General features: G+C 48.2%; 1 protein-coding gene across 1 annotated transcript; it reads right to left on the reverse strand.

Annotated features, from left to right (window-relative positions):
- Positions 1-919: 919 nt before the first annotated feature.
- n4bp3 (NEDD4 binding protein 3) lies at positions 920-27,340 on the reverse strand. Its single transcript, XM_062524237.1, has 6 exons — positions 27,166-27,340; positions 9,429-9,878; positions 7,153-7,863; positions 6,072-6,350; positions 4,461-4,965; positions 920-960 (listed from the first exon to the last, which is right to left on the reverse strand). The coding sequence occupies exons 2-6, from the start codon at positions 9,843-9,845 to the stop codon at positions 920-922; spliced, it is 1,953 nt and encodes a 650-aa protein (XP_062380221.1). The 5' UTR covers positions 9,846-9,878; positions 27,166-27,340.
- Between the last annotated feature and the right edge of the window lie 527 nt (positions 27,341-27,867).

The following is a 27,867-nucleotide window of genomic DNA, read 5'->3' on the forward strand; positions in this document are numbered from 1 at the left end:
CTACTGCGCAAAGGAGACCTACTGTAGAGTCACAATAAATATCACCATGCCTTATGTATAGTACAAGGTAATCTGAGGAGGGTTGTTCAGAAGCTGAGGTAGAGCATAGATGGAGGATGCATTAAAGACAGATACTAGTCAGTCTCCCAATAGTACCGTAATTTCCAGACTATAAGCCGCGGCTTATACATTAATTTTGCAAAATTTCTTCTGCTATGATGTTAATACAGGGGGGCAATTAATATAGTGTTAATATAGTTTTGTTTCTTTTAACTTGCTTAAAACACTGTCCTGCGACTTATGCATAATGCGGCTTACATGCAGGAAATTACTATACAGGTCTCAGTGGCTGCATGTCTGTAAAAATGCCAACAGTTCATCCTCATCTCATCTGCTATGTCCTGAAGTGTGGGCCAGTTAAGCATGTGAAGCTATTGTGTGAACATGCCTGTATCAGTATTCCCCATCTCCTCTGCTTTCTATCAGGCTGTCTGATGATAATGGGCTGGCCGGTGAGATGGTCCACCCCCCCCCCCCCCCCCCCCCCACAGTGAACACACTTCACTTAAAATAGCTGGACGCTGAGCGTGTAGGGCTGCCGAGGCCAGTGCTCCATTAATCTGGCTGGCGCTGTTCAGATTAATTGAAAAACAGACAAGTGTGTTGAGCAGCGTGGTGCCCACGCTATCTCCTCGCTAACTCCACACACACACACACACACACACACAGCAGCCTTTTTTTAACATGCTTCCTTACGTAAAAGGCCTCATGGTTTTATCGAGTGCAGGCTTTATGTAATGTTTGAATCCTGTGGATGAGTCAGTTGTGCACTTGCCACTTTCTCGCTGATGAGAAGTACTGTATTGACTCTTCCATCGGGTTGTTTGTGTGTGTGTGTGTGTGTGTCTGTGTGTGTAGTTCACTCGCAGTTCTGCAGAGGCTGTTTGAGCGTGGCAGTAACTGCACACATAATGTACATAAATCTCATCGACTTCACAAGCTAATTGGATAAGCCTTTTTACGGCCATCCTTACAGGACCACCTGCTTGCTTACTCGTTTGTGTGTGTGTGTGTGTGTGTGTGTGTGTGTGTATGTATGTGTGTGTGTGGCAGCTCTTGCTCGGACAAACACCCTACCCTATACCCCTCTCCTTTCGCAAATCCTCCCTTGACGGTTTCCATGGGAACACCTGTTCCTTGAGCAAATAAAAACCCTCCTGTGTTTCTTTCCCGGGACCTATCATGCCTGACCTTTGACCTCAAAAAGTCCAAAGTCGGCGAGGAGGTATGCGAGAACCTGGCTAAGTGGAGGAGGGGCAGGGAAGGTCGTGGAGGATGAGATAGGAGGCCCAAGGACGAGACTATTTCACGGGATACTTATCCCCCCCCCCCCCCAAAAAAAAAGCCCACACCTCAGGGCTGCCTTTTTTCTTTTAAAGAGGGCTATAAACTCCAATCAATAAAAGTGAGCTTAGGGAGGAACAGAGGGCAGGAGAGAGAGAGAGAGAAAGAAAAAGAGAGAGAGAGAGAGAGAGAGCATTAGAATGGTAACAAAGCCCCAAGCGAAGTGCTGGGAGTTCTTAGTGTTTGGCAGCTCTCTCCCTATCACTCACAAGTCCACCATTGTTCTTTGGGACACTGCAAGGGGATGGAAGGGGGGGGGGGGGGCACCTTAATTTCCTTTCCATAGACTCCCTTGTGTGTGAACTTGGGGGAGAATAGAGCAGGCATTGTCCCTCCACAATGGCTGATCTCAACTGATCAATCGCACTCAATGTACACTGCAGCAGACCTGACTGTTCTCCTTAGCAAAAACCTTTTGAAGGCCCAATTCGGTGGAATTGCACAACACCATTCCAATATGCATTCCAATTCAATGTAAATCAGAGTCTGTGCTCTGTCTAAGTAAAAGGATATTTATTGATTGTATTACGTATTTATTTGTTTGGTTACTTTGGTAGCATTACGTTTTAGAGGGATGTATGGATATTGTGTGAATGTACACACGTCTAATTCCATTACATCAGACTCTGCCAAGATCAACACGCCAGTACTAATCTCGACTGTTACAACTGAGTATTACAACTAAGTATTAGTCTGGAAACTAACAGGCGATTTCAGGTGGAAAATCAGCATGAAACTGTTTGCTTTAAAGCTTTTAATGGACCATACAAGAAAATATACAACAACATACTTGAAAGTAGTATTAAGACAACTTATCTCCCTCAACAATGGAATTCTCTTCTCTGATTGGCTGATGGGGTGGCCATTAACTTCGTATAACCTGCTACCTCTGAAGTAGTTCCCGTATCACACTTGAATATTAATTCGCCAAACTCGTTGCGAAGTTTAAATGAACTGTCACGTAGCATCCAAGCTGAAATACAGACGTGCAGAACCATAATAACATTGTAGCATATGAATGAGGTGGATTGTAGCTAGTTGGATGCCATGTAGGCTATAAAAGTAGCGATCTTTCAAAGTTAAAGTTAATCAGAATCCTGGGATATGGCCGCTTGACAACGGGAGAGATAGAACTAACGACTGGCTTTTAGCCGTAGCAACCAGCCATTTAGAACTAACGACTGGCTTTTGGCCATAGCAACCATCCATTTTAGAACTAGTAACGGCAGTTTTGTCCTGCAAGTAGAAAGTTGATATGTGGCGGAAAGTAGTCCCACAGTCAAGACAGTTTTACCGATGTTAACGGACGCAACGGTGGAATAAAACTATGTTCTAAATATACAGGTTATGAATACAAACGGGAGATAAGCGGGATAACGGCCTTCGAGGTCGACCGGTTCGATGGAAATAATGGCACGGCGGAGGTAACTCCGTCTCCGTGCTTCGCACGTCGCCGGAGTTCTAGACCTCCACCTAGCCATTATTTCCATCGAACCGGTCACCTCGTCGGCCGTTATCCCTTACATATGAACTAACCTTCTGTTTTTATATACAATATACCTTGTGATAACCAGTAGAATATAAATTTAAAATCAATACATAAAATATTTTTTTTTTTCTGTTCCTTTAGTTATTCACAAGTCACAGTATCAGCTCCGTATCCTTAACCGTTGATGCAACAACCACGGAAACAGCAGATATCTCAGGCAGAGGAGAGAAGGACATCAAGTCAACTGGACATTTTTTTGGTTCCAGTCAAAAGAAGTCCTCTTGTCATTTTATTCTTCACGTGTGGGCGACTAGCTGAAAAACACAAGCTTTTTTTGACATTGCACAACGTCATTCCTGGGGATTTGTCATATGATACCCGCATACCATACATGCAGTGGGGCAGTGTGGGTGGGTTGGGGGGTTTGGGGAGGGGGCTAGGAGGGATACAGTGAGAAACATGTGAAGAAGAACTAGGAGGGGGCTGGTGGTATCTGAAGTTCATGCCTGTCGTTCTTGGCTGGGTGTGTGGGTGTATTGAGGGGCAAGTTCACATGTAATCCAAACCCTCCTTCCTCGTGTTCTTCTGCCGCGGTGTTTCAAGAGAAGAACTCCAGGGCCCTGTAAAGTGCAGCATGCTCGTTCGCAGGAAGAGTGCACACGTTCAAGCCAAACAGGGATTTTATTTCTTATTTCGCTTCAAAAAAAAACTTGGCCACAGTCACTATCTGCAGCCTTTACTCGTTGAATAACAATCAAAGAACATCAAAGTCTCTTCTCCCCGTTCTTGGTCTACTTGTATGATTAGATTATTGCTTGGGGCACAGTAATTTGATAAAGCTATACGCTCTGAAGTCGACTGGAAAGTTGGAGGTGCACTTCCAAGTCAAAACAGCATTATTTATCACTCAGAGGCTATAAAGCTGTGAGGGCTGATCTTATCTGAATTTTATGACATAATTACAGCTATTCATTTGTGTGGAAAAGATAGCTGAGATAACAAGATGGAGTTTTTGTTATATCCAGACGCCATAGCGTGTCTTCGGGGGCAAACGGTACAAGATGATCTTGAGAAGAAAAAAAACAAAGTCCCTTTTCATATCCTTGGGTATCTCCTTTCCTTACGAAACAAGCTGCAAACAAATCCCACAAAAAGAACTCCACAGACCAGTTTGTGGAACATGTTTTGGTTTCCTTTGCCAAACAGCAAAAAAAAGGGAACAAGTAAACCTAGCAATCCACAGTACGGAAAATACATCCAAATGTTCTTTATAGACAGAATGGAAGACAAGTCTCACAAAAAGTCCCATTCTTTTTTTAAGGTGAAAGTTGGTCATTCTCATATTTTTAGACACCAGTTGTGTTTCCTTTCCCCTCCCCAAACTCAGCCCAGTCTGTGGCCGAGGGGGGGTTGGCGGAGGAAGTGGACGATCAAATCTCGGACGACTCGATCCTTTCGATCCAAGGCAAACCAGAAGGCGGCTCGTCCTCCTCTATCAGATCTCTGCTCATGTCACCCATGCACCTCTCTAGGCTCCCTCCACCCCCACCTCCACCTCCACCTCCACCTCCACCCCCTCCGCTGGCCCCCTGGCCCCCCCTGAGCTCGAGCAGCTCCCTCTCCAGGGCCTCGCTCTTGTGGTACATCTCCAGGTAGCTGGCCTGGAGCTCGCGCTGGTAGCGGATCACCTTCTCCTTCTCCGTCTGCCAGGTGTGTCGCTCCGCCTCGAAGGCCGTCACCTGCGCCTCGTTCTGCCGCCGCTCCAGCAGGAGCTCCGCCCGGAGCCGGTCCTCCGTCGCGCCGGACCCCGGCGACCCCGACGGCATCGTCACCACCGTCTCCTCCGAGCCGCCTCGGTGGTCGGCGGCGGCGGCGGTTTTGCGGCGGGCGGTCGCGGCCTGCAGGGCGAGCTGCAGCGCCTCCACCTGGCCGTCTTTGTTGCGCGCGTCGGCGCGGGACTGGCGCAGCTCCGTCTTGAGCTGGAAGATCTCGCTGAGCTTGCGGGCCACCTCCGCCTGGGAGTCGCGCAGCTGCTGCTTCAGCAGGGAGATCTCGCCCGACTTCTGGCACACCTGCGGGGGAGAGGAGAGGAGAGGAGAGGAGGAAGAGAGGAGAGGAGAGGAGAGGAGGAAGAGAAGGGTATGAGTGGTGCTCCTTACGGTAAGGAAGTGTGTGTGTCTATGTGTGTGTTATGGTCTACCTCCTCTTAGCATCTTTCCTTTGAATATGATCTTATATTCAATTACATATATATACAGTATATGCAGTATACTTTATGTGTGTGTGTGTGTGTGTGTGTGTGTGTGTGTGTGTGTGTGTGTGTGTGTGTGTGTGTAAAGTCAGTAAAGATAGACTTTTCCTATTCCTTTTTCGAGACTGCAAAAATCTAGTTTCTCACCAGAAACAAACTTGCAGAATTGCAGAAAAAAAAAATCCCACATTTTTTAGAAGCTCCTTTAATCTTTTGTCTCTCGTAAGAGTTGGTACGTAACCTCCTAGTCCACAGTGCTGCATCCTGTGGACTAGGAGGTATCATATCCAGTTAATTCTCTGTAAATCCCAAACAGTTCAACGCTCCCTTGCTCTCCTCTCCTCTCCTGCCCTCTCTCTGTACTCCTCTCCTCTCCTCCCCTCTCTCTGTACTCCTCTCCTCTCCTCCCCTCTCCCTGTACTCCTCTCCTCTCCTCCCTGCCCTCTCTCTGTACTCCTCTCCTCTCCTCCCTGCCCTCTCTCTGTACTCCTCTCCTCTCCTCTCCTCCCTGCCCTCTCTCTGTGCTTCTCTTCACCCCCCTCTGTTCTGCCTCATTATCCTCGCTTCCTCTTCCTCCTCTTCCTCTCTTCTTCAAAGCCTCTCCTTCCTCTCTTATCTCTGGCCTCCCTCCCCCCGTCTCCTCTCCACTCACATCCCACTGTGTCTCCTCCAGTGCACCTCCTCCTCCACCTCCTCCTCCTGCCTCTCCTTCCTCTCTTATCTCAGGCACCCCCTCCCCTCCCCTCCCCTCCCCTCCCCTCCCCCCCACGTCTCCTCACCTCCCACTGCGTCTCCTCCAGCACACCTCCTCCTCCACCTCCACCCCCACCTCCTCCTCCTGCTCCTCCTCCACCTCCTGCCTCTCCTTCCTCTCTTATCTCAGGCGCCCCCTCCCCTCCCCTACCCTCCCGTCTCCTCTCCACTCACCTCCCACTGCGTCTCCTCCAGCACACCCCCACCTCCTCCTCCTCCTCCTCCTCCTGCTCCTCCTCCTCCTCCGGTCCTGCGGAGGCTCTGGCACTCGGTGCGGAGGGCCTCGCTCTCCTGCTGCAGGCGCGCGCGCTCCTGCTGGGCCTTGTAGAGCTGCAGCTGGAGGCCTCGCTGGGCGCGCTGGGCCTGCTGGGAGACCTGCCGCAGCTTGGCCGCGTACAGCCGCTTGAGCTCCTCCACCTCGCGCTCCCACAGCCGCTGCTTCTCCTCGAACACCTGCGCCAGGCGGGACACGGGAGACTTCTCAGAGCACCCCCACCCAAAAAAGAAGAGGTGGAGTAAAAGGAAGGGGGGGGGGGGGGGAGGGAGGGAGGGGGGTGGACAAGGACAAGTGAAGGAAAGGATGAAGTGATGAATGGAGGGAGTGATTGTGATGAGTGAGAAAGAAATGAGGGGATGCAGGATGAAGAAAGGAAGGAGGGAGGGAAGGATGGAAGAGGAAATAAAAGCAAGGAGCAAGGACAAAAAAAACAAAAACAAAAAAGACAAGCGATGGTTAACTATGTTTTGCTACGGGTGGGATGGCTCGTGCTGTTTTTATCATTCAAAAAAAAAGGGTTGGGTGGAGCGCGGGAGAGGGAGCATTAGCACAGGCTGATGGATGGGAGAGGATGGGGGAGGGTGGAGGACTATGGAGGAGGAAGACTCAGGGATGCACAGCTGTGGCACATAAAAACCCAAGCAGGTGGAGACATCTTAACTGAGCGGAGGGAGCCAGCGAGTCTGACTGGGGGGGGGGGGGGCAGGGCTGGACTGGAGCAGAGGGCCGGTGGCCAAAAATACACTCATTTGTTCCGCTGCATCAGTATGGAATGAGGCCAGTCGCGAGGAAATGTTCCTCTGACTTTGTGGCTCAATATCAGAACAGGGGAGCGTGGCGACACTGTGCCGGGAATAATATGCTAATCGTACTTAACACAACTGCTCAGATTTCTCTGTCCGCTTGGAGGACGTTCTACCTGAAAAAAGCGTGGCGGTTGAGCGTCAGGTAAATGTGTCGTGGGAGAGAGGAGCTCACCTGTGCGATGGCGTCCTCGCTCTCGTCCAGGTTGCGGCGCATCTGCCGGAGCTCGTGGTCCTTCTCGACGAGCCTCTCCTCCAGGTCGCGCACCACATCCTCCATGGACATGGACAGCTCGTAGGGGGGCGGCGCCTCGCTGCCGTAACCGCGGAGACGGCCCAGCGTGGTGGCGGCGGTGCCGCTCGGCGGGAGCGAGGCCTCGGTGGCGGCGGCGGAGGAGGAGGAGAGGGCGCCGCGCGAGCCACTGCCGCCGTTGGCCGAGTGGCGGTCCAGCGAGCCGATGTGGTCGATGTGGCCCATGGAGACGCTGATGTGGCCCAGGTGCGGCCGGAAGGCGGCGGGGCGGTACGGCGGCAGCAGGCTGCTGAGCGAGTGGTGGCCGGAGTCGGACGCGTTCTCCTCCTCCTCCTGGCTCAGGTGGCGCCCCGGCGTCTGCTGCGGATGCTGCTGCTGATGCTGATGCGGGTGCGGATGCGGCGGATGGGCCTTGCCGTTGCCGTGGTGACGCGAGGGCGACGAGGACGAGGACGAGGTGGCGCTGGACAGCGACTTGGACGTGGCCGTCGTGATGTAGGACGGGCGCATGCCGTTGCTGGGCGCCGGCGGCACTGCCGCCGTGTCCGACGCGTCCTGGGCCGGGTAGAGGTTCTGCATGGAGCTGAAGTTCTTGGGCGTGACCGGCTTGAAGGCGGACGGCCGCAGGCGAGACTGTGGGCGAGAGCGGAGAGAGCGTGAGCGGTCGCCGGACGAGTCCATCGCGCCGCGATGCCCCCCCTGCCACAGAGGACGGGACCAATATGCTCCTACGGCGTTCTTGAGCCGGCGCCAAGTGCCACATACTGGATTGCTACGAACGGACACTGTCCTCCCTTGTCCATATATTTCTCTTTTCATTACACGCTTTCAACGCAATGGATTTGGTGCGGGCAGCTTAGATTTGATTGCAGCCATAAATTTTACACTGCCGAGGCCCGGACACTGAGTCTACATGGCAAGGCACCGGACAGCTTATGTGATTTACTCAAATATGAGAAAGAATTGAGGGGGGTTGGTGTATGGCTCACTCCAGAATTAATATTCTTCCTATGAGAAGAGAAATGGCTGCAGCATGGAACTAACAGCAAATATCTTATCAAGAGACAGCTATTCATTTCACAAACAGAGAAGTGATAGAGCAAGAATCATTCATCTCCACTAGCCCTCGCTCCACGAAACCCATATCTCACACACGGCCCTCTGGGAGAGGTTAAGCTGTAGTGTGCCGTAACCCATAGGCCTCTGTGCTGTGTAAGGCACGAGGGGTGCACGGCCATGGGTCAGTTTGGTAGGAGGTGTGTGTCCCATAAAGCATTGCAACGAGCTAGGAGATGAAACGTTGTTCCTCAGAGGTCTCCATTAATACAGTTCTTCTGTCCCCTCTGTGAGTTGTATCTGCTGAGGTTTCATACCCTTTTACTACAGTGAGCACATTCACCAACTTCTGGTATAACTTACACAAATAATTTAACCATGTTTAATTTAATAATGTATGCACACTTCCTTAATACTCCTCCATTAGCCACACTTCAGAGGGCTAAGGACCTCCCTATACGATAAATTATACATACCAAAGTGGGCTGAATGTACTTCTTCAATTTACTCATGCAACTCCTATATTGAGAACGCTAGGAATAAAGGCTTTCAACAGACGAGCAAAATGGAAAGTAATTACCATAAAAATGATGGAATCATAAAATGTTTTGTTGCAACTAACACCTTTTTCTGTTACCAATATCTGGTCCCCTAATTCTAAACCACCACTTCTGTCCTGCAGTGCAGCTCCCACAAGATGAGTGAAATTAAAAGTGCTTATCATCACAAATGTTGGAATTACATTTTAACACAGTGGCCTAACTACCAAGCAAACTCCTCCTTCTGTTGTCAGACCAGCAATCCAGCCTCTTGTGTCCTACAGTAAAGGTGCCTACCTTGCCAAACTTGAAAATACAAAGTATAATTGTACGCACATCCGTAAAATTTGTCGGGTACGAGATCAAAACATATCTGAGGAAAAAACAGAAAAATTGAGGCACTCCTTTTCAGTAAAAAGCCTTTAATACAAAAACATTTTGTATTAAAGGCTTTTTACTGAATAGTAGCGTTCCTTTCTCTCCTTTTTCTATATCTGAGGAAAGTCTGAGGAAGGGCTGTAAAAGCCTGAAACGTTACTTAAAAAAAAATATATATATATACAGTATTTTGGGAGTTCTTCGGTGTGCGGAGTTTTACGTTACCTTGTCAAACTTGCCGCCCATGGGCAGGGAGTTCTTGCTGACGTCCACCTCCTTGCCGCCCTTGTGGTAGACCTTGGCGTAGAGGTTCTCCTCCTCGCGGCCGTGCTCCCTCTTGATGGAGGAGACGCCGGAGGAGATGATGTGCTTGCCTCCCTTGGGCTCCTTCTTGGCGATGTTCAGGTAGTTGAGCAGCTCGCGCTGGTTGAAGCCTTTCTTCAGCAGGCCGTTGCCGTGGCGAGGGGGCACCTGCGGCATCGCCCGGCTGCCCTTGGTCGGGGAGACGTCGGGCCTCTCGATCAGGCTGCCTACACTTCCCATGATGCAACGGGCCGAGGCCAGGGGAAGGGCGGAGTAGAGGTCGCCGCCGAAGCTCTTGCTGGTATCACGGGTCAAGGATAGAGCCTGGACTGTTGCCATTGGTTACAAAGTCTGATGGCTCCAAAAGGAGGTCTAAAGAAAAACAAAACAGAAAGGAGAATGATAAATAAATAAACAAATAACCTGAAACTAGAAACTCGATGCTACAAACAGGTATATCACTAAATAACCACTGAGAAGAAATTCTATACCCCATATCCAATATACTGTACGTTAGCCTATATCATATTTTCATCTTATTCCTCACGGTCACTCTGACACTGTAGAATACATCAATATTTTATGCAGCAAGTTAATATATCTTCATCTGCCATTAATAGTAAAGCTGGTACTTTCAACATCGACTTCTGAATAATCTCTGAGGGCCTGATGTCAGGTCAGTGTGTCTTCATCATCAGTTCATCTGACTTCTCAGCGTAGCCTAGTTACAGTAGTAACGACACATATTTTTGAGCTCTGGATGGTCAGTGCTGGATGGACACTGTGGTAAATTCTCGTTCCTGTTCGTTCCTGGGCTTTTAGCGCTTGACCTGCCAAGTATCAAACTGGCTCAGTGATGGATTTGGGGGCAGCTCAAGCAGACATAAATATTCTAAGGTTAAGCTGTTATCTCCACAAAAAAAAAAGATATCAAATACGGTTGAAATACACCCACTCAGAGCAGAGTGATGGATTTTCACATACTGTAGGCTTCATGTGTTTGGAACAAGAGGCACAGACACGTGTTCATGCCCTCACGCACACTGGCAAACACACACACACACACACACCCACACCCACACACATACTCATCATGTACATCCCATCTGTAGGTCCAACACACATGTTGCATATAGTCAGGGCTAGATGTGTGTGTGTGTGTGTGTGTGTGTGTGTGTGTGTGTGTGTGTGTGTGTGTGATGCTGAGGAACAGCCTGATGCTGTTAATCCTGCCTGTGCAACAGCAGTGTGGCTCTAATTTACACGTTCTGCTCCCCCGGCCGCTGACTGAGAGAATTAAGTCCTTCCTGATCCATTTCCTCCATCGTACGTGACTGCATGTCTGCTCTGTACCTAAAAGCCTGAGAGTTGCCCCCCCTCACCTCCTTCCTCTTCTCCTCCTCCTCCTCTTTCTCTTTTCTCTCTCACTCTCTCTCTTTTTTCTTCCTTCCTGGACAGCTCATTAAGGAGCTGTATTGATTTCACCCGACTGCTTTTTTTTTTTCTCTTGATCTAAACATACCTCAGTGCCTTCAAGCAACCTAAGAGGCCAAAAACACAACACACACACACACACACACTGAAGTGGATGTGCCCCAATACCACACACAACACACACACACACACACAAACTGAAACAAACACAGTGATATTAAAAAAACGGCAACATGAGAAGCATTGATTCTCCACACCTCTCATCCTTACATATCCAGCATGAACAATAACATACCAAAAACACAAAGGGAACATGGAATAACTCAGGGAAATGGTTGCTGTCATTAATTGATGACTTCATTCCTTTCCAAAAACTTTTGAAGTTTTTTTCTTACACTTCTAACACTTACAAACAGCAATCATCAAACTCTTGGCAGGCGATGTAATATTTCACTCCTGCGGGTGAAGCGGTTATGTAAATTGGGCTAACAGGGGAACGCACGGGTGAACCCTCTTACCCCGGTGAGATCAAAAAGCCGCCTCATGTTTTAATGCATGAGTCGACGTTTCCCCAGAAACACACACAGCCCCCAAACCCCCCAACCACCTCAAATGAAACTGGTGCCCACACACACACACACACACACACACACACGCACGTACGGGCGTGTAACAGTAGCTGTGATTCTGCACAGTGCGGTCAGGAAGAACAAATTTAATCCGAACCGATGACTGACAAAGATGAGACACCAGATAGAGTATTCATAGTGCTGAGTCGGTCACACAAAGAGGTAAAGTACAGTATATAAGTCTACATGACAGCCAGTGGGAATGATGCAAATTCAGGAGACGGATTCCCAATGCGCTTTTTATTGTGAAATGCTGACGCTTCCTTCCTGTGTCATGACACTGGTATGTTATCTGCTATTTATGTGGGTGGGCCATAATAACACAACTAACTGATTTCAAATATGCTGAAACACATCATTCTAAACCACTTCAGAAATGGTGATACTGCTACCTGGGGGCATACAACAATATCACATTAACAGAGAAATAATAACATTAGTTAGGCCTATGCTATCCCAATAACCATCAATAACAACACCAATGTTACTGGGTCAAAGAAGCCCTCAGCTCCAGGAGAGGAGAGCTGTTCCACCAGCCAGTCCTGTGTGGGAGAGCAGGGAACATCCCTTTTAAACAGGGGCCACAAATCTCCCCGGGCCACAGAAAAATGTAACATCCAGTCTGTTTCCATAATTGCCCTGCTTGCTTCCACCCTTTGCGAAAGAGAACAAGAGAGAGGGAGAGAGAGAGAGAAGGAGGGAGAGAGAGAGAGAGGAAGAGAGAGGGAGGCCGTATGAGCTCTGAGTCGTGGCCTGATTTATGGACCAGACGAGTCCCCCCTCGCTGGCCAAGCCTGCCTGCCCTGAACACAGCACATTCCTCACTCTGGGCCCAGGTTTAATTAAAGGCCTGCTCCTCAGAGAGAGAGAGAGAGAGAGAGAGAGAGAGAGGCAGAGAGGCAGAGAGAGAGAAGGACAAGGAGGGAGAAATGGGAAGTAGATGGAGAGAGAAAGAGAGGTAGGGAGAGGGAGAAAGAGAGAAGGACAAGGAGGGAGAAATGGAAGGTAAAGGGAGAGAGAATGAGAGGTAGGGAGAGAAAGAGAGACAGATATGAAGGACTATATCCAGAGTTGTCATTTGTTAAACTGCGCCTGAAACTGTAGCCTTTCTCCTGGCAGAAAACACTTCCACAGACCACTGCAGGCTCGTTCAGTATGTCTGGTCTAGAGGAAAGAAGCAGGATGTGCCAAGCACAAGTGTTGGATCTCTCCACTTTTATGTGTGTGTGTGTGTGTGTGTGTGTGTGTGTGTGTGTGTGTGTGTGTGTGTGTGTGCCTCCCTCTTTTGGGGAGGGGAAGGGACCAGGTGGCTAATGGAGAACAAGTGCATTTTGAGTGCAATCACTGACTTTTTACGTAAGTGTCCCATTTACCTTAATTTGACTGAGGGGTGACCTCTGTTGGGGGGCAGGTGTGTGTGTGTGTGGTGTGTGTGAGGGGTAGGAGGGCTTTATGATTATTCATTCAGTGAACAATCAAACAATCATGCATCTCTGTGATGCCCTATCGCCCCTAATGTTTCAACAGCACACTTTGTATTCAGTGGTGTGGAACATTGCAGACTTAAAAGGACTTGTTCCACTATACCACCCACCGGCTCCAGATTGCCATATGTCTGGCCCTTGGTATTGATTGCGTTTTAAGGTCACATTAATATTTCAATAACTTGCATTTTGCAGAGCACACAAAAAAAGACCCCAAATTGATCCTAAAATGCACTCCGCTCCAGGCCGAGGCTACTTAACGTGGAGTGAAAATAGTCAGCTTTGCACTGATAATGTAGCTCCAAGCAGAGTGAGATGAGTTGAACTAGAAAGCATGCTTGCTTGCAAAGCACATGTTCAGACTTTTCCTTCAAGCAAAACTTCATTAGTAGTTGGAAGCCTCATTCCCCACAATTAACATCTGAACTCCGGTAGTCCCTAATAATGCTCAGTCTGCAGAAGCACTTTCTTGTAAATCTAGACGTCACGTGTGATGTGAGGGGGCCATACTGTAGGTGTGTTGCGCTCCCCCATGACTGTTTCTGACTCGTACCTTTAATTAACCACACTGATTAACAAGGTGGACTGAGGCTGCTACGCGAAGGGGGAAGACCACTGGGGAAGGTTTCCTCTCTTGAGCGGCCTTTTCATCTGACATGGAGGAAATTGCGTCGTTCACCGCTAGCAAATGAGAAATGTCAAAGACCCCCCCCCTCCACCCCCCCACACACACAGCTGAGTCAGCACACTAAGGATTTATTATCAAGCTTTAAAAATGGATTCTGTTTGGGCCGGCAACGAGCCACGCAAAAAAAACAACAGTTTTCTCACAGCGGCCAATGCCTGAGATTGAAACACGATAAACTATAAGTCATCATTATATATATATATATATATATATATAAAAACGAGAACCGCGATCGATGTGACGAAGTGGCCTGACCCCATCTGTGTGGGAGGACCGTTGGGCATCCGGTGATGTCACAGGGGACCTCAGATTTAACGGCTCACCGCTCCAGAACACCAGACGAGGAAGCAGAGCACGCAGTAGAACAAATTGACAATTAAACCCTGGCTTCCCCCGACATTAACAAACCACGTCCGTTTGCCTCCAGGCCATATGCTTAATGTTAGTCTCTTATTTGTTCAAGGGTGACTGATAAATACTGTACGCCGCATCCTAAAAAAAACAGCTCCCTTCATTGAAGGCCTCGGCCTTGCCGAGTCTTTTTCCATTTTTACGAGCGCTTCACAATATCTCATTTACCCCCGGCGCTCTGCTCCGTGACCTGAGGTGAATATTGCATCTGTCAGGCATGACATAAATCACCGAGGCCTGGCAGCTCAGGCCTCATTTTGTGGCGCTGGGTTATAAGCGCCCCCTTGTTCCCATGAACATAAGACCCCCCTTAGTGGAGATTGCATCATGGTGGCGATCATACTCATATAAGGGCACTATTCAAATGGCGCCAGGGACCCTACATACAGTGCACCATTTTGGTTTTTATGGGCACAGTCGGCCTTAGTCACGCTTTGGCGATAGGGGAAGAGGGGTTTGCACGCACACAGAACCACTGTTAGGGGTCAAGTGTGGGGGCCGGGAGGGGTCAGGGGGTGAGTATGAGTCTTATTTACCCCCACCACAAGCCTGACAGTCCTCCTAAAGCAAATCACTGTCAAGGTCTTGTTGGTCCATTTTCTAAATGGTCCCATTGGAGCGACTAGTCACTGGCTCCTTAAAGAGACTGGAACATAGTTGACCTGCCACTGATGTCTTGATATCCATTTGCCAAAACTAAGGGTATTGACCAAAGTGTGTGTCAGGAGAAAAATGTTTCCATGAGGAAACAGGTCAATCAACATCTCTGGTCTGAGTCATGGAAATAGCGATATACCTCCTGTCGTCCTTTCTCTTGTTAAAGTATACTGAACTCCGGTACATAACAATGGACACATCTGTGGCACGCCACAAAGGTCACTTTCCCACAAACCAGTGCACCTGCTCACGCTAACGAAACAAAGCAACACAACGCAGGGCAGGAGAGCAGAACGCCGTTCTCTTCCTCGTCGTAAACCCACTGGAAGATGCATCTGTACAATCAGGAAGTGAACGTAAACATTTCACAGGCAGGCAGGGGCACTTCCCCTGGCTAGTCTCACGCGCTCACTATTGGCTTATTGACTCTCTGTTAGTGCATCGGGCGATGCTCTAATTACATCTGCGGTTATCTCTGCAAATGGCCTGTCGGCCCACGACATGAGGGGTATTATGTAACCGAAATTCAGTTTCACGGACCAGTCCACAAGGGACGGCGAAGAACGTACCGCTCGGTTCTGTGAGAGCCCGGAGCAGAACAACAAGGTGACCGAGGATCTGTGGTTAAATACTCTAAATACTAAATACTCAGCCTCTGAGAGTTTGACATGGACGCCAAAATAAAAAATCTTATTAGAGGTGCAACCGACCAAATGTGTGCGTCAGTGGGAGGAAAGAAAACAAGGCTGCTTTCTGCTGCTTCCCTCCAAAAATCAGATTTGCTTCTCACCATGTGAGAAAGAAATCCATGTCACACCACTGTATTATTAATTAGCACCTCTGAGATTAGGATTAATAATTGTTTATTTAGCAGACGCTTCCATTGAAAGCTACTTAACGCTCCAGGTGAGCTATTCAATCTCTCAGTATGTGTGCTCTCTGCCAGGGAATCGAACCTGTGACCTTGTTGTTATTAGCGCCTTGCTCTCTCTGCGCATTAAGAAAAGAGAAATGTTTGCGTAGGCTTAGTGCAAGTATGTGTGAGACGGTGAGGAAATACCATATATTGGGTAACTCTTTCCAGAGGCAGAGATGGATCTATTTTTTTCACACAATGAAAACAAGCGAGCTTCACCCACTTCACCGACCGATTGTTTCCAGTGCGTGTGTGTGTGAACAGAACAATGTTTGCAGATGGCCTTAAGGCTGATTAGCCGCGGTGGAGGGATACGCGAGGTCGTGGCGTGAACTTTAAACCTGATTACCGCTAATGTGCTACAAAGGGACCACAGGTGACCCTGGAACGTCAGGGTTGTTTTAACAAGCTGGGTCTCATGGCCGCCATACAAACGTTCCCTCCGCTCCACTCTCTCTCTATCCAGCTCTGCAGGCTCAATGCAACGCTAAATATAGCAGCTAATGCATGGATCTCTCGTTCATCAATAGAACATGAACACATGCACAGGGCTTTACATTCTCAAGCACCGTGTCAAGATTCTGCCATGGGCAAGGCCATTTAAGATTTGAAAATGGGTAATTATACAGTATATAACAGCTAATTTCTGATAACTTCAGGCATGTTCCTTGCTTTGAGCGTCAAATGAGTAGCCTGGTAATACCAGACACTACTTCAGTTCACTTGAAGAGTCTGGCCTCTTATGATTGGGAAGTGTTTCCAACTCTGGCATTGTGATGGGCATAGAATTTGCATCTTAACTTTGAAATCATTGGTCCAACCTAACCAATCACATCGACCAGGGATTCCTTATGTCACTTCCTACTTCGCCTAACCTTTATAAACTGATAACAAACCTAGAGTGACCAGACGTCCCCGGTTTCAGGGGACAGTCCCCGGGGAAAATACAGAAAACTACCTATGTCCCCGTTTTTTGAAGATACATTTTTTATGTATTTCAATCAGATTGATAGTCTGACTGGAAATGTCCCCGTTTTTTCCACATTTTTTGGATTATGTCCCCGGTTTTGGTCTCGAACATCTGGTCACCTTAAACAAACCGCATCAGTCAGCACAGTCAGGAAACAATGTATGTACTGTAGGCCTACCTTTGCTGTACATAAATGACATTGTTATAACATACATTGTTCATCTATATGATGACTATAGTGTCATCCCTACTCATCACGGATTTGCCTCCTCTTATCGTCTGTACTTCACAATGGAACTTTAACTCAGATAGCCCTATCTTCTCTAAAATGACTGCACAAGCTCGGACTGTGTGACCAATTCTGGAGCAGATCCAGGCCAGTCTGGAGCCATATATGGTCCACATCACCAAGGTACTTTCTGGGATGTCCTTCAATTATTTTGTTATGACCGCACAGCTCCAAAGGGCCTACAGCATCTCATGCCAAAACAAACAAAATTGGCCTCCAGTTTCCTGGATTGTCACACGCCAAAACCCGCCCATTCACCCAACCGCCAACTGTGTCCGGCTGTGATCGCCTCTGTTCTCCCCTGTGTCTGGTAATCCAGTGCCATTTAATTGCTTGTAGTTATTCAGAGTTAAATCAGTAATCTGCTTTAATCCCAGAGTATGCCGAAACTGGCTGAAACAAGAGACAGCGAGCGACAGAACATTTACACACAGCTGAGAGAAAAAAAAACCCTCCATGAAATCCCATGTTCTATAAAAAAAACGGATAAGGAACATGACAGACCAGATTGATTCATAGCCCCCCTTGGACGTCATCTCTGAAAACACCACCGCCATAAATAGATGAGCCATAGTCGAGAGTCGAGTCAAAGGAACAGGAAGCCTGACTTGTTTTGCATGCCTTTATGATCTCCTGACCCCAACACCACCAGTTGCATAGTATTGTTGTTGTTGTTGTTTTTGTGTGTGTGTTTTGTTGTTATTGTTGTTGTTGTTGTTGTTGTTATGATAAGGATTTATAGCCAGTTCCCCTGGCCAGCACAGCACAGCAAGCAGCAGCATCTGGGAGAGAGAGAGAGAGAGAGAGAGAGAGAGAGAGAGAGAGAGAGAGAGAACACACTAACACAGGGCTGCTCTATTGATTCAGCCCATGGCTCGCCCTCACTTCGTTCTGTTTGCCTGCCAGCTTTTCCACCTCGGGATCAGCGGTGTCGGTGCCGGGCCCTCGTCTCGAGGGCCCGGGCCGCGCGTGGACCTTGATCTCAGGCCCGTTAGGGAGAGTTCTGTTTTTGGAAAAGGGAAGGGCGTGATAAACCTGCGAGGGAAAGAGACATTCCACACATTTCTGGGCGGGTAATGATTAATATGCCCTTTCAGGCAGCTATTAGATGGGGAGTTCTTGAGATAAGCGTAGGCAGAAAGCATGCCGTTGTTTTCTTAATCTCGTTCTACATTAACTGGTTCCGCACGTGACAAATACATCACATTTTACACTGAACCAGAGTGGTGGGTTAAAACTGCCCATATGGAAGCGATACAGCTGGCATCCAATGGCCATCTCACTTTGAACTAAAGCGACGATGGAACGGCAACTTCAGTCGTGCTTAATGAATATCATCATAGGGCACAAAATGAGTACCTCTGATAGCAGTCCCCACACTGTGATTATGGAAGTTGGGGGAGATCACCATAATTAGATTGTCTGCTATGAAAACTCGACTCCCATGAAGGGGGAAAAACAACAGGTCCTTTGAGCCTCCTGGCTCTCCTGCGATCAGGCTCCAGAGAAAAAACTTGGAAAGTCGGAAAAAACTTCTACCCACATGCTGCAGCGGAGTGGGTTTCTGTTGATCCCTGAATCAGCGCTTTTCAGGAGTTTATCTTCGTTGTAGGGTTTCAGTGGAGACGCCACTATTGTCTAACCTCTTGGTTTCCTCCTTACCGAGTCTCGGCTGTGCGATTAGGATCAAAGCCTGGACGCGTTAGACTGACACAGAACAATGTCGGATGACTGACACATAAACAAGCAGATGACTCTGACACACAAACATAATTCTGGCTCATCTGTTCTTTAATAGTCATAACATCCGCTCGACTCAAATGTAAACAAATACACTCACACCACAGTCAAAGCCTGCAGTGACTTAGCCTGTAGTGACTTGGCCTGACTCTCATAAGGTTCTTGTAAACGCAACTGGTGCAACAAATAGTTTTAGAGTGTGAAGACTCTCAATGAAAGCCCGTTGGTATTGGTTACACAACCTCCGAAAACTTCACACCTTCATTGCCTAAACATTTTCTTCCCCCACCAACCATTCAAGAAGAAGGACACCCTCAAGTCTCTCTGGGCTCTGGGACCAAAAAGATAAGTGTCGACAAAAAAGCATGAAAGGCCAGAGGCCGGTTTAAGAACTCCATGGCTGGAGCTGAGAACACCACTTGAGGGAAACAATGGGCAGGTCATTTGCATGCAGACTAGCCTCCAGGTTGGAAATGAGGATGTTGTGTTCTGGTAACAAATACCCGCGCCACGCCAGCGCAAGTCTACTGTTTTGGTTTGACGTCAGGGTGGGGTAAAGGATTAACCTGCCGTCATTTACTTCAGTTGCAAATTAGACTAATTCAAAAGTTAATCAGGCGCAAAATAATCCTTTTTTGTCAATCATCAGCGTGGAACTGCATCAAAGGTATCTAGTTTATTCCATGCTGTTAGGCACGGCGGGTCAATAAACCACGGCAATAAAGCATGATAAGAGAAAAGAATTACTACTAGAGAAAAGAACCGGTAATGGCAGATTTAAGAATTCTAAAGGATGGTTAGAAGAGCCAGAGGTACACAATGGTATAATAATTCTACTTTGATTGATGTATTTAAATAGAGGAAATAGTCACAGCTACTTAATGACAGCGTCCTGAATGGAGATGGAAAGTAGTACTGTATCTGCATTGCTTTTAGAGAAGAAAAAAAAAACAAGTAAATGCTCACCAAAGTATGTCCCAGGTAAAAAGGTAACGCACGAGTCAGCCAGTGAGCCTCACATTAGAGTGAAAAAGAGCACACACACACACGCACACATGCGCACACACACACCGTCAGTCACCTGTGAATAAACTAGGCTCCGAATTCTCCCCGCTCTCGTTCACCTGCTGCATTCACTTCCCGCCACAGCAGCAGCGCAGGCTAAAATTTGCCTCAGTGGCTGGCTGCGCCGAGGCTCTGCCCAGAATGGGAGGGGATGGACAGGACAGGACAGGGCAGCAGAGAGAGGCCTGTCCATATAGCTAACCCATTCATTCCCAAGGGCTGCCAGCAAAGCCTCTGGGGATTACGTGTCTGGGCACTTTCCCCCCCACTCTCCAGTCACCACCACCACACACACACACACACACACACACACACACACACACACACACACACACACACACACACACACACACACACACACACACACACACACACACACACACACACACACACACACACACACACACACACATTCACTCTCCACCACCAGACTCTCTCTCTCTTCTCCATTGTAAGGAAGAGGTGTCCTATTCTGCAGGCCACTGTCGCAGGACCTGTTTTCCAAGTTGGCAAATAAAAGATTTTTTTTTTGTTGTTGTTGCATTGACTACCCTTTACCTCACCTTCACCTTACGGGAATTTGTTGATTTCCTTTTGGGCTTATCGGGCAATAGAACCAGATTAAGCGTCTAGATGTTAGCAACCAGTACACAAAGGGATGGGAAGAGCACACACACACACACACACATACATACAAACATACACGCACACACGCACGCACGCACGCACACACACACACACAGACACACACACACCCACACACACACACACACACACACACACACACACACACACACACACACACACACACACACACATGCAGGGAGAAAGAAAGCGCTCTGGTCCCACAGTATGTCCGAACAATGAGCTTAGTCTTTACACGCTCAGTTGGGTAGCCCGGCCAGTTCTCCACAGTATCATGTTACATAATGTTTGGTGGGAGACACTTGGGCTTGAAAAGCAAATAGAAAAAAAAATTGGGTCAAAAAGGAAAGTGGGCGAAACTCTTTAAAAGAGCAATTTTGACTTTTTCCCCCCTTTTTTGTCCCATGTGATCTAAGACCAGGGCTGTTCTCACCTCTGGAATGCCTTCAGTCCACAACTCTATCAACGCAACCAAAGTCCATCAGCCTTTGACCAACCTGCCCAACTTACTGTAACAAGCTAAACACAAGGCCTTGGGAGAGAGAGCATATTTGCTTTTCCACTTCACCGAATCTACGCAGCTGTGAAATAAGGCAAATGGTGCTGCCGAAAGTCCTGAGTGTGTATCAGGATAAATGAAGAGACAATGGCAGGCTCGCTACAAGCTGTCACTGTTATGTCTCCTCTTCCTGTTCATTATTCTGTGCAGCCTACAGGCAGGTTCAGTCACTTGTACATTCTTGGAATTCTGACTCTGATAATGTTTGAAAGGGGGGGAGATGTCTGACAGGGAGCCTGGTGGAGTGGAGAGATGATGGGAGTGAGGAGATGAGTGTGTGTGTGTGTGTGTGTGTGTGTGTGTGTGTGTGTGTGTGTGTGTGTGTGTGTGTGTGTGTGTGTGTGTGTGTGTGTGTGTACATAGACAAACCTTTGAGAGAGAGAAACTGTGTCAATGCAGGTGTGTGTTTGTCTGTGTATGAATGCTTGTGTTTGTGTTTCTGTATGTGTATAAGTGTGTGTGTGTGTGTGTGTGTGTGTGTGTGTGTGTGTGTGTGTGTGTGTGTGTGCTTTCTTAAGAGTGTGTGTGTGTGTGTGTGTGTGTGTGTGTGTGCATAAGACAAAGAATATGAGGAGGGGAGTTCACTGGGGACAAGTCCGAGCCTGCTCTCATTTACTTGTCTGAGGAACAACGAGTGTAAAGGGGAGAGAGAGAGAGAGAGAGAAATAAAGAGAGAGAGAGAGAGAGAGAGCGCACAGAGCTAATAGAGGCAGGCAGACTATGCAAAGCTGCAAAGCCAGACTCATTTCCTTAACCTGAGCTTCCAGGAGCACACAGGGTTGAGTAACCTTCCAAGGGAACTTTGAAGGCAGATTTTCCAGACGGGACACAAAGAGAGCGGCGATGCAGGAAGGCTGACCGAGACGGAGAGGCAGAAACACGAAACAAGAGAGAGAGAGGAACAAGCAGCATAAGCTCCACATTCAGTCCTGTTCATTAAATAAATATTTGCATTCAAGATTGAGGGGCGTGACAATAACTTTCATCCATATTGTTTCCCTAATCAACTTGCTCCCCAGCCTCCAAATAAAAGACTTTGCACCTCTTTATCAAACTCCCACATCGTGATTGTGTTAATGAAGTAAATATTTGCATCCAAGCTGAAGAGTGGGACAATAACTTTCATCTATATTGTTTCCCCGGCCTAATCAATCCCCAGCTTCTGAGATATAATGCACCTCTTTATCTGACCGCACGTTTGAACAATGAAGCCCTTTCCGAACCAAACTGAATGGAATGCCAACCGCCGGTTCATCTGTTTTCCACCGCGGCGGACAATGACGGTCCAGCCCTGCATGCACAACACAGCACCCGTAATCCAATGAGGGCACTCCATTCACATGTTGTAGACAAGGCTATTGACAGAGCTTACATAATATGTTGGGTGACAGAGGCATTATGTGCTGATGCACTGGGGCATCGATGGAAGTGGATTTGTGCTGTAGTATCTGGCAGTGCTTCAGAGAGTCATTGAAGGTACTGTACTGTAAGGATGGGGCTGGGAAAAAGTTGCATGTTTTTTGCAGGAGATCAAACTCAACAGCAAAACAAAAGGGGAGAGAGAGAGAGAGAAAAAAAACATATGCTACTCCCTGACATTGATTCAGATCCACCCCAAAGTGAATCATATCTCCAGTGAGGATTTCACTGCAACAAAAAAAAAGCATCCTACCCCATTCCTCCTTGTCTCCTCAAAGCCAGCTGCGAGTGAAAAATAAGCCGGGAGCACATCTCCCAATCCCGATCCCGAGGGCGCTGTTTCAGATTCCGTTTATTTATTTATTTGTCTATTTTTTTTTTTTTTTTGGTAGGCAGCCACTTGTCTATTTAAAGAAACAATAAGAGCAAGTGAGTTTGACTCACACCCACTTTGTACTGTGGAGCCACGGCCCTGAGAATAGAGCGTGCAGTTATTCAAGGGTGCTCCACATACACAGCAAACGTGCCTTTGAACACCAACATTCCCTATGCAAACACACTGTGTGCTGCAATGCGGAGAAATCAGGATAAAGTCTATGTCGTTTGTATGGTCAACATACTGTATCCCAAAGCGTTATTTTTCCCCACCACTTCCAAAATAGCGCACACTAGCTGATCCAGCGCACGAGAGAAACAGGTCACTGCCTATCGCTATCTCAAGATAATCAACACTAAAATGTTAAGCAGGGCAAGTCATACAGTGGAAAACATCATGCGCTGGTACGTTTCTCATTCAACGCATTGTACTATGTGACATTAACACGCTGTAATCACGGGCGCTGAACAATAGCCCTGGTCGCCTATTTCTGGATTTTTATCCCCCCCCCCGACCCCTGTGTGTGTGGTATTTCAGAGAGAGAGACAAAAGGCTGTGGTGGTGGCGGCGGCAGACCTGCCACATCCCCCCCCCCCCCTCTCTCTCCGCCACCCTCTGACTGTGACCTCTGCTGAGGCAGCCCCATAGCTGGCCCGTCCCGTGGGGCTCGCTCCCATTGTCTACTCTGTCCAGTAAAAGTGATGTGGAGAGTGGACGGGGGGTGGGGGTGGGGGTGGGGGGTTAACTCACTCGTAGGCTGACCGCATGGATGAAACAGGGGACCGGACTGGGTGAGTCGTGGTTTTACAACAAAAACAGAGGGAGGAAGAGTTAAAAAAAAGGAAGCAGCCGGGGGCCATTTTAGGTACATTGGGTTAGCAAAAAAAAAGAAGAAAAAATCAGGATGTGCCTCGGGGGCTTGGAGTGTGAAAAGAACCTAAAAACCCCCACAAGTTGCACTTTGAAGTCGAGATATCAAAGAACTGTGTGAATCGACAGACACACAAAAAAGAATCACAGAGTCTCAAGGCTCAAGTCTTTTGAGAGAAATGATTCTTGTCTTGTCATGGTTTTCTTTCCTTTTTAGATAGAGGGGGGTTGAGAGAGAGAAAGAGAGAGAAAAAAAAACTTCATTATGAAAAACTTTCTAGTTGTTACGTTGCGTGCAGGCTAATAAGAAGCTATACGCTAGTGCTTCTGGCACTGTTATAAAAGGAGAGGCTAGCACCAGTCTTTAATTACCCAGGCAGAGACAATCTTCTTCACAGAGGATAAAGCGAGGTAAAGACAAAAGGGAACCTGAGATGAGAGAGAGAGAGAGTGAGAGAGAGAGAGAGAGAGAGGAGGAGAGAGAGGGGAAGAGAGAGGGAGGAGCAGTGTGTGTTTCAGTGCATGTGTGTGCCGGTGTGTGTAACCGTATCTAAAGAGAGAGGGTGAAATCTGTTTAATCCTAATCCTGCACGAGACCACCCCGGCCCTGTCAGATCAAGTGTTGAGCCACATGGGACACCGAGAGAGAGAGAGAGAGGGAGAGGGATAGACAGAGAGGGAGAGAGAGAGAGAGGGAGGGGGAGAGAGAGGGACAGAGAGAGAGAGGAGGAGGGCGTGAGTGAGAGAACGAGGGACAGCCGCGGCTCCGTGGATGTCAGGGCTTATTAGCGGCCCGATTAGCTCGCCCCTCCCCTGGGGAGAATCCCCTGCTCGCGGCCCTGGCCCGGGGACCTCAGGCGAGGCCAGCGGGACCATCTGCCAGAGGAAGATAGCAGGGCCTGATTCTCACAGCACCGCAAGTAGAAAGTGTTTTTCTTCCCACCCTCTCTCTCTCTCTCTCTCTCTCTCTCTCTCTCTCTCTCTCTCTCACACACCCTCTCTCTCTCTCTCTCTCTCTCTCTCTCTATCTCACACCCTCTCACACACCCTCTCTCTCTCTCTCTCTCTCTCGGACTTCTCTTCCCTTTTCTCAGTCTCTAAGCTCGCTCTGACCGGCGTCCAAGCATCCGAGATGGGGTCTGGGGCCGCTTAAAAAGGCACACCAATGGAGCAGGGATTTGGTGAGGAGGAAGAGGAGGAGGAGGAGGGGGGGAGAAGAGCAGGGTCAAGGGGAGATAACGTGAGGGGCTGGGTGTCAGAGCGGCGAAAGGCCCTCGGGGATAATGAGCTTTGCAGCCCACGGCGAAGATCGGCGTGGTGGTGTTGAGAAACCCCTCCGGCCACATGTCTTTCGCACCTCTCTCTCACGCCCCACTCGCGAACAGTTGACACTCTTGTACTCACTCACTCACTCACTCGAGCAGTCGAGCAGGATCCCAAACTCCGAGATGTTACCAGAGTCACGCTCCCCAACCCCAACCCACTCCTCCATGACGAACAATAAAAACGTTAGTCAGGACGTAGCGGACAGCTGATGAGGCGTACTGCCGCTTCCTCGTCTTTCGAATCATCGTGATCGTATCATGCCCCCCGGCGCTGTGAGATGTCTTCGTTTGGGCAAGTAACGGAACGCTCGTTCAACTCCTCCACGGCGGAGCTTAAGTAAACATTTCTCTCCTTAATCGAAAAACTAGGCCATTTGACTTCATGCCATTCCACTTTGTCAGCTGCTGTTTCGTGTGAAGATCCCAAGATGTCTCGGCCAACTCATTGTGGTTGTGAGACTCCCGGTGTGTTATCTTCAACTTAAACGGAGGGACTGAATGACACGCTAGCACTTGAGCCGGATGCCTTCAGATCAGCCGGCAGCTATTTCCAGACAATCATGATGATGGTGGGGGGGGGGGGGGGGGGGGCTCAAATTCGGCCGAAAAACACACAGCATGCTTCATGATGTCATTCTAGCTGACGCCATAAGCTGCCACCTGCCTGTCATGCCACACAAAAAGTCAGCGGGGGGCTTTGTGTGGGCTATACGTTAGAGAGCACATATCATGACAGTCCACCCACAGACAGTCTGACAGACAGAATAAGATGTGACGTAGAGAGGCTGTTTGGACCCCAATGTGCCCCACTCCACTCCTCCACCCCCAACAAGTGCCACCTCACAATGGGCCCATGGCTGGGAAGGTCAAGGGTTACCCAGTGGCCTCTGGTAACCACGGTTACTGACTGGCATACTGGAGGACTGTGGTGGTTCCCTTTTGTCCCCAAACTGCTGGGCATCAAAGGGAGTCTTTGCAGCGGAGTCTGGGACGAGGAGCTCGCACCCAAACATTTTACAGCGTGAACAAATGGACTCCTGTGCACTGCTGTGAGAGTTTGAGGTCGCAGCCCTCAAAGACCACCATGACAAATGTTATGTGTAAGAGGGTCAAGCCCTTCAGAGTGTAAACAGAAACGTCCCCCTTGAATATTTTTTTTTATTAGGGAAAGTAATTAAGACAAATCTTTCAAAAACTTTAACTCTATAGCCTACTTTTTGACTTTCATATCTGTAGCCTAATTCTTGATTACTGTTAGACAACAAATTCCACAATGGTCTTACAAACTATGATGTTTACAAATTTGTATAGCCTAGATATTTCTTTGCATTTGTCAAGAATGTCGCAGATGTAAGAACTATTTCAGTTTTCAGTTATGTGGTGCTGGATTTAATGAGTGTTTTACAACAAATAGGCTGAGTTTACACAAAGATTAAGTCGCCTAGGCTTGCAAGAACATAACGGTACGCAGCAGTCCTGTCCTGTATCCGACCAGACAGAAAGCATAGAGAAGTCGTGAGCCCCGAGTTAAACAAGTAGGCTATAGACGTGGAAATAACAGCCTCTCGGATTTCTGCTCTTCTTTAACTTGTCATTGAGTATTCCCATGTAACATAGCGATGAACAATCACTTGCGCCAGCGTCCTCGTCGCGAAGAGCTCACATCTGTGGCAAGTTACATTTTGTTGTCTGACCAACTTCATGTCGCCATGGTCACTTCATGAAATCGAGGGACAAGCCTCTCAAAGAATGTGTTACACCATGGCCACTAATCCCGGGGAAAACAACAAAGTCGGGGATTGTTGCTGCTGTAAGTAGCCTTGGCTATCTCGTTCTGTGCGCAAATCTTTCTGAGGACTGCAAGACTGTCAGATCACTGTTGTTCTTTCCTAAATCCAGAACACGTTGCCTAGAGTAGCTTGGTAAAATCGGTGCTCGCTCACTCACTGCTCAATCGATCTGATGTTCATGTCGCTCGCAATTTCGATTTGCTATGAATTAATTTGGGGTATTTATATTTAAGCCGGACTGGTTCGGAAACTTGCAGAGGAAAACGAAATGACGACGACAAGCACTTCAAAAAAGAACAACTGTATAGAACATTGGCATAGCGCGAGTGTCTGCACGCAGCAAGTGCGCACGAATAACCAGCCTCTGTAAAAATCGGTAAACGGAAACTTACCATACTCCACATGTACATTGGTCGCTTTTAGGGGAAAAGTTGCTCTTCAGAACTCTTGATTGTTGAACATGAACTATTTGCTCCTTGATGTCGGCGGAATCGCAAAGCGACGTGGACTCGACTAGGTAGCCTCGTTGTAGTGTAGCACTCTCGCTTTTCCCTCTCTGCGATTTGAACTGCGCTGCACACTGCGATCGGGCCCTGGGAACTAATCCGATCCTCCTCACAGGGAAATATGTGACCAGTGACGACCGTAACTCAATAGTGCCCTCTAGCTAAAAACGCAACACAATATGCACCTCACAACGCCAACGCATTATATCCATACCTCTCCAGACTTAATTGCATAATAGGTCTTCCCGTGTGAGTGGTTGTGCACAGATGAGCACTGGACATTCCGAGACAGTTGCAGCAAGTTTGAAGATGATGAAGTTGCCTACGCCAAATAAGCCTGCCTAATGAAAAGGGCCTGCGCAAAGCATGTGGGTCTAGTGCTACACAAAGAAAACAATGAATGCCAAAGGCGGGTGCCGGGTGTATTGTACTATATATGAGAACACAACCTCCCATTTGAAAGACAAAAAAGTCAAATAGGCTATATAAGGTGGCTATCACCTTATTTTCTTTAAAGACATTTCTCTGGACCAGAGGCTACCCATACATGCAGCGATCCATCACATGACTACTATAGCCTACACTCTT

The sequence above is a fragment of the Sardina pilchardus genome, chromosome 21 (assembly GCF_963854185.1).
Source record: "Sardina pilchardus chromosome 21, fSarPil1.1, whole genome shotgun sequence".
Lineage (NCBI taxonomy): Eukaryota > Metazoa > Chordata > Actinopteri > Clupeiformes > Clupeidae > Sardina > Sardina pilchardus.